The 7,935-nt window shown below is 39.1% G+C and overlaps 1 protein-coding gene across 1 annotated transcript; it reads left to right on the top strand.

The window, feature by feature from the left end:
• Positions 1-309: 309 nt before the first annotated feature.
• On the top strand, positions 310-7,724 carry ccng1 (cyclin G1). The gene is made up of 7 exons (XM_078551023.1): positions 310-382; positions 1,854-2,126; positions 3,292-3,545; positions 4,395-4,473; positions 4,556-4,654; positions 5,937-6,135; positions 7,435-7,724. The coding sequence occupies exons 2-6, from the start codon at positions 1,854-1,856 to the stop codon at positions 6,132-6,134; spliced, it is 903 nt and encodes a 300-aa protein (XP_078407149.1). The 5' UTR covers positions 310-382; the 3' UTR covers position 6,135; positions 7,435-7,724.
• The last annotated feature ends 211 nt before the right edge of the window (positions 7,725-7,935 follow it).

Raw genomic sequence — 7,935 nt, 5'->3', positions numbered from 1 at the left:
AGCTATGGGCGAACGTTTCATTGTTGCATCAGTGTTAAAATTACGAACTGTAACGGAGTAAGGCGGTTTACTCATGGTGCAGAAAAGGCTCGTAAAGGCTATAATAAAACTTGAGATTAGGCCTATCCCCCCCAACCCGCTGTCTCCCCGACCCGGACTGCCGTTCCTCTTATATTTCGGGCCAGCTGCAACCTTGCCGATCTGGAAATGGACAGGACAAAGTAAAAGGCAATTTGATGGACTTCGGAGCTGACGAATGGAAGAAAGCGTGAGCTGGGCAATCCAGACCAATTGACTGGGAGAAAGGGCGGGGCATGATTGTGGCTTTAAAAGAAGGCAATTGCTCCGGGTCGCCAGAGAATCGCGGAACTGATAAAGGAAGGTAATGTTTTAATTATGGATTGAAAAAAAAAAATAATTCGAGTAAAGTTAGTCTAATGTTTAAAATATCTTACTGAAGGGAAGACGCTTTGGTAATCTACAGTACTAATGTTTGGTAATGTTCAATATTATGTCTATTTAAATTATGTATGTTAGTTTATGTTTTTGTATTCGCCTTACATATATGAATTACATTAGTAGCTTATGGAGAATGATATTGAAGTTCAGTTTGCTGTGCGTTCTGCACTGTTGCAGTTTGTCTCAGTTACAATGTAACTGCTGATGCCATTATAACGTCAATGAAACGCCCAGTGCCACTGCTGAACGACACGGTCTCTGCTGATCCTGCCAGATTGTCGCTCGTTTGTATGAAGCAGTTGCAAAGCGAACGGATCCCCCCCCCTACCCCAGCCCCCCGTCTGTAGAAGGGAGTGGGGCAAGTCCGAACATGTTCCTTCCGAGTGTGCGAGGCACTGAGACTGTCGGCTGTATTCCCCTTCATGTCGGGGGGGGGGGGGGGGGGGAGTGGTGACTCTGAACTGCTGATTGGTGAGGCCGACAAAAATGAGGGAGGAGTTGGTGTGCTCAGCAGAATTTCTGCGGCCCGGCAGCTTGTTACATTCAGCCTGTAACCTTTGTATGTAACCTGACTAGAATGTTAGTCAAAATAACTTGCCAGAGTACTGCCAATGCTAAAATATACAGCAATCTCTTGGGGCGGGTGGGCGGGGGGCAGGTTAGAAAGGCAGGTTAATATTTAGGGTAGATATACCTTTTCTCTGAACTAAGAGGGATTGAGGTCAAAATGCGAATTATTTTTCCGTAATCAGATGCTGTTGTGTAGTTTTAGTATCTTATATTTTCAATTCCTCTGAACTGTTCAGGTTTAAGAGTTAACTGCTGTTATGGAGTTTCAAGCTTTGTCTTCTTGGCTTCATAGATTTCTACCATGAAGCTTCAGGATGGGGGAGGGGATGGAATTTTAAACATTTGATCCCATGATTTGCATGTCTGAACTCTTAATACAAATAGAGCTTGTTGTTCTGATTTAGGATTTAATCACAGATGAGAACAATACTAAGGGCAGGCTTTTCCAAACCTCCAGACCTACAAAATTCAGATAGGACAAATCAATCAATTAAAAAAAAAGTGTGCATATTTGACTGAGTTGTCTGGTCTTTGGAGGTCACATGGGTGCCAGTTTGTGCAAGGTGCTTTTGAATTTTGAAATCAAGTGAGCTTTTTCCTCCATTGCTAAGGGAAACCCTGCTTTTGGAGAACAGGTTAAGCCATCCTATATCTAAATTCATGGCAAATCCAGTTGTGAAGAAGAAGGGATAGGTTCCTGGATCTCTGACCTCGTTTTGATGTAAATTTGAAATTTCTCTTTATCACAGTATAGTACTGCAGTATTTAGTCAGAGGTTCAGAGCTATTAAGTAACAAAATATTGTTATTTTCCTTCTGATTCAGATGATTGGAATTGATACACAAGGAGCGAGCAGTGAAGTCCTGGCCCATGTGAACCTGCTAAATGTACAATTGGAACAAGAACCAAAATATCAACCAAGGATAAGTGGTTTGAAGGTCATCGAATCAGCACATGAAAATGGAATTCGGATGACTGTGCGGCTAAGAGAGCTTGAAGTCAAGGATCTCCTCAGTCTGTCCCAGTTCTTTGGCTTTAGTACTGATGCATTTGTCCTGGCTGTCAGTTTGCTTGATAGATTCCTAGGGTTGATGAAGGTGAGACGACTGTTATTTTTCTTCACCTAATTCATGAGGAAAAACATTTTATGACTGTTATAATCCTCTGCAGTCAAGCCACATTGACACTGCAGATCCACTGTATTACCTCCTGTTACATGGGAGACTCAATCTAATCCAGGAATAGAGAACTAGAGTTCAGTCTGAGTTTAACTGCAGATTGCATTGGCTTTCTACACAGGTCCGAGTTATCAACTTGGCTTTGATGCTGACTGGATACATGTATGCCCAATTTTCTGGGGATGCCTGGCCCATGTGCATGCGATTCTGCTGGCCTGGACTGCAAATATTGTATCACTTTAATCTTTAAAAATTCACATTAGTGGGTCTTGTGTGGTATTTCTGTCGAGTCAGGGTAGTGTTTTTGATGCTATCAGTGAAGTATGATGAGGAAGAGTTCAGGAAGTGCAAGTTATTGCACAAGATATTTGACTATATACATGAATATTTGGATGTTAAAACACGGATAAATTATGGGCCCATTGGTCATATACAGATAGTTGGAAGTATGGGTTATGTTAATCAGGGCAGTACTAAGATTTTTTCATGTATTTCACGTGGATGGTTTTGTATAGTTTAATTGCTTAAATGCAAAGTTATATTGTTAGGAAAATCATAGATTATTGTAACTTGGGACATATTTGTCTTTTTGAATTGTGTTTTGGATGGTTTTGATACAGTACTTGTAAATTCTTGAGAGTTTGCACCATGCTTGACTTCCTTTTGCAAAAAAACACGACTTATATTTATATAGTGCTTTTTACGACCACTGGCTGTAAAGTGCTTCGAGACATCCAATGAAATACTTTTGAAATGTGGTCACTTTTGTAATGTAATAACCCATCGACATACTTCCACAAACAGCAATGTGCTAACAACCAGATATTCTGCTTTTTTTATGTTGATATAAAGGGATAAATATTAGCCAGGACTCCAGGGATAACTTGCATGTTCTTCTCTGAAATAGTGTTGTGGGATCTTTTACAGCCACCTGAGCAGGCAGATAGGACCTGAGTTTAATGTCTCATCTGAAGGACGTACCCCTGCCAGTGCAGTACTCCCTCTGTACTGACTGGAATGTTAGCCTTTATTTTTGTGCTCAAGTAAATGCAGTTGATTAGTAAAGTATATTCTTTGTTTCCAGGTGCAGCCGAAACATTTATGCTGTGTCGGCCTTTGCTGTTTTTACCTTGCTGTGAAGGTGACTGAAGAAGAGCAGGGTATTCCACTTGCCAGTGACCTGATTCGAATTGGTCAATATAGATTCACTGTTTCGGATATGATGAGGATGGAGAATATTATACTGGAAAAGCTGCACTGGAGGGTGAAAGGTCCGACTGTTTTGAGCTTTCTGCGACTATATCACAAACTCATTCTGAACTGTTCTTCATCTGAAAGGTATGGGTGACTTCAGTGTTAGTTTGATTTTGTTTTGGGTTGTTATTTTGTATGTTGCGTTAGAACTCTCTGCCTAGGGCCAGTTTACTTGCTGTAGTAAGTACAAGTTAAGTATTACTTTGCCACTAAATGAGATACTGTTAATACAGTCACCTGGATTGCTAATTAAAGTTGTAGTTCATATGTTGTAAGTACTTGTGTGGACAGTTTATGTAGTAAATAGCAATTCTGTGCCGAAGTTGAATGGGGTGGGGGTCTGAAAGCCCATTTCTTTAACTGGACTGTATTATATAAGTGAGGGATTTGCTGTGAAAATATCTTGCTGAAAATAAATGGGCAAGCGTTTGGATAGGATAAAGATCTATAAATGTAGAAGTTATTTGGGATGTTGAAATCCCAACATTGCTGCAACATGGATTAATCAATAACCTTGAGCACCATTCACACTGCACACAGTTTCTGATCTTGCTCATCCTGTTGTGGAGAGAAGCTCATATAATTCTAATGATTCCACTGAGGAACAGTCAGACTTCTCCCAGTGGGGTGGGGGGTAGGGTAGCAATGTACTCTGCCCAGTCGCAGAGGTGGCTCTTGCACACTTTGTTGCGGTGGCTTGTCTACCGTTTACTTCCTTGTTCTCGTTTGCGGGTTATGTTGGTTGTGAGTATTGTACTCAAGGCAAAGTTTAAATCAAATTTTAATAAATCAGACAGTCCTTTGTTGATGTTGCATACAGTCTTGGATTGATAAAAATTGGCTCACTTGTGTGTAAAGACATTGTACAACTATGCTGATACTGCTAGGTAACCCAAGGAATAGAATCTTGTCTGACACTGAATTTCCTTTTAGGAATAAGATGCTGAACCTTGAGCGACTCGAATCCCAGCTTAAAGCTTGTAATTGTCGTTTTGTCTTCTCCAAGACGAAAGTAAGTTTAGACACTAGTGAATGTTCTAAAATTAAAATTTTTTTATTTTTTAAAAAAATAAATAAATATTTTTTTATTTCAGGGGTCCACATTGGCACTGTCGATCCTTGCTCTGGAGGTCCAAACACAGAAGTTGCATGAATTAACAGAGGCCATAGAGAGTCTACAGCAACATTCCAAAGTGAGTGGTGTCGTGTTACATCAAAATGCTGATGCTAGGCTGCAGATTTACCTTGTCGTTAAAGGAAAACAGCTGAGAGAGCTCCTTCTAAAGTAATAGGTTGAGGATTTAAATAGAAAAGTCTATTGTGAGTACTTTCTTTTTTAAGAGGAACTATGCCATGGGACTTGGGATTTGGCAAAATTCTTTTCATCAAAGATTTTTAATTACTGTAAAAGCGTGGAACTGGAGTAATTCTTTCTAATGAGGGTTTGCATTTTTTAGTTGAACAATATTGTGGGAAATTAATTTGGGTTCAGATAGTGGGGGTGAAGTTCCTCTTGGGCCAAAACGTAAGATTGGCATCACAGTCGTGAATCAGCAGCCTGTCTTACAATTTACTCATTTTGGTTAATTTAACTTGGGCTTCCGGCCTTCAATGCATTGACTTTAAAATTCTCGTCCTAGTTCTTGAAATCCCTTCAGGATCATGCACCTCACTATCCCTTCAATCTCCTCCAGACTTATCTATCCTCAGACATCTGCATTCTTCCAGTTCTGGCCTCTTGAGCATCTCCAATTTTCATTGCTCCACCATTGGTGACCATGCCTTCAGTTGCCTCAGCCCTAAGCTCTGGAATTCCCTCCTCATTGTCTCTGCTGCTCTCTCTTCGGTCTTAAGATTCTCCTTAAAATCTACCTCTATGACCAAACCTTTGGTCTTGTATCCAAATTTATTTGTGGCTCAGTGTCAAACTTTGTTTGATAACATTCCTGGAAAGAGCCTCAGGATATTTGAATGTGTTTAAAGGTGCTATGTAAATGCAAGATGATGTTTGTAAAACAGGCTGTCTATTTGCTATTGCACTGTTGTGAATTAACTCGAGATGAATTGCCTGGATATATCTTTTGACTTTGTGATAGGTTGCTTCCTTGTGTAATGCATATCTTGACTATTAAAAGCATCAATGTGCCATCCTTTGCATCCAGAAGCTGGAACCCTGAAAATCTAGTAAACCTTTCTTTCCTATCCTGAAGTCCCAATAAATTGCCACCTCTTATTTCCACATTGCATGATCAGCGTTCCCTCTTTTTTTTATATAGTTATTTCTGGATTACCTGTAAGATCAAATGATGTTGTTCTCTTTGGCTGGTTCCAATGGTACCTTTCACTGATTTAGCATTAGGAGTTCTTTTTGAACATTATAATAGGTTAAAACACTCATAGAGAGATTTGACTGTTGTGTCCCTCCCTGTTTTGGGAAAAATTCTAGTTTTACAAGTATTTTCTGATTTCCCACAGATAAGTGACCATGATTTGTTCCATTGGAGAGGTCGTGTTGCAGAATGTTTAGCAGAGTATTCATCATCTAGATGCTCCAGACCTAGCAACAAAAAGCTCATGTGGATTGTATCAAGACGCACATCTAGGCAGCTTCACCATTCCCATCGTGTAACTCCTCTTCCGACGATTCCTGAAGCTGCCACTTGTACCGAGTGAGGTATGGACACCTGTAATCCTTTTGTGCAATTATCAATTCAACTTGTAATTGAATTTTTGTTTTTAGAACCAAATTGCAAACTTTTTTCTTCTTCCTTCTACCCCCTCACACCATAAATGTGTGTTCCCCCCGCTCATGTTAGTACGACCTGACTCTGCTGCCAGTCTGTGTTCTCGTGCTCTTCTGTCTCAGTTGCACCATATATTTAATAGGTGTACAGAAATGACCAAATTAAAATTGCACTTCTTTTAATTATGGCAGACAAATGGTATATATTCCACAACAAAATAGCTCTGAATGTTTTCATAAAAAGATGGGGATTATACCCTAATTTTGGTATTATTTTCCACTGAAAGCATAGGAAGTGGGGGTGGGGAGTTACTTTTAAATGTTGGGTTCTTGGAGCAAGGTATATTCATAATACTTTTTAAAAAATGAAGAGCTTGAGTTATTAAATTCTAATTTTCCCCGCAAATGGTAAACCAATAAGCAATTTAATAGCTTGTCTCAGTAATCAATGAACACCTCACTGCAGGATTGTTTGGCAGGCCTTACTTAAGGTGTTTAGTAGAGAATTTACAGAAAAGGAGATACACATAGTTGGGTCTTGTGAAGGCTAGACTCAGATTTTTAGCATGAAGGAGGGTTGCTAGGAGTTACTTTATTCGAGTCAAGTAAGACAACCCACTGTGGGGAAAGCATACCATCTTAATTATTGGGTCAAGCTATCTGGTCATAAATGTTGCTCTGGCATCTTCACCTGCTGTGAAATAAAGCAGCTTAACAATGTGTATTTGGCCTCATTCTATCAAGAACTTTTTTGGATCACATTTGGGGAGGCAAATGAAAGATATAAATATCTGGTTCACAAAGTTGGAGATACAATTTTTGGATTATGCCATCAAATTTTAAGTACAAGTTCTGTACATCCCTAAACTTGAAGTGCTTTGATCATTGCTGCAGTATCTTAAAAGAATATTTAAAAAAATTCTGTAATGGGATGTGGATATCGCTGGTGAGGCGTTCATTTGTTGCCTAGAATATCTAAAGCAGGACCTTTGTTAAGCCTGTACTAAACCTAGTAGTGCCTTATTCTAAACTTGGATCACTTTTTAATGCTTAATATACTATTGCTTATGTACAGAAATGTAGGAATGCTCTGGCTGGTCTATGTTGTAAAATCTTCAGATATCTGGGGACATGGACTTATTTTAGTTTATGGACTTATTTTAGTTTATGGACCATCAATTTTGAAGGACAAATCCTAATAGATGTTTTTCATTCTTTTCCTTCCTGCAGAACCTTAATACATCATGCACCAAAAGGAACGATGTTCATCAGCTGAAGTGCCTCAACAGTTAACTAAATTTGCTCATCTTCACAAGAAGTATCCTCTCTAAGAGCTACAGCTTGCAGTGAAGTAGTGTGTAGGATGTAATTCTGAAAAATAATACTGGCAACTATTTTTTACTATTGCATTTCTAAACGTTTTTAAATTCTGAGCTGTGATCAACATGGTATCCAACTTTTTGCATACAGGTATTTTATTCAACTGTCAAAAACTGTAATAAAGGGTTCAGGCAAATATTGACTTTATACACAATCGTCCTTTTCAATCTTATTGGCTTAATTTAAAACCTCCATGAGGTTTTTAATTACTCCAGATGTAAATGTGCATGTCACATTCATTAGGGAAATGAAGTTTATTGATTCTTCCCTGAAGTAAATTCCATTAGCCTACAGGTCACTTAACAATCATGACCTTCTCTCTTCCTCTCTCCTCAAATTAAAAGAATTGCA

The sequence above is a fragment of the Cetorhinus maximus genome, chromosome 10 (genome assembly GCF_964194155.1).
Source record: "Cetorhinus maximus chromosome 10, sCetMax3.hap1.1, whole genome shotgun sequence".
NCBI lineage: Eukaryota > Metazoa > Chordata > Chondrichthyes > Lamniformes > Cetorhinidae > Cetorhinus > Cetorhinus maximus.
This window is presented reverse-complemented; position numbering and strand designations above follow the sequence as displayed.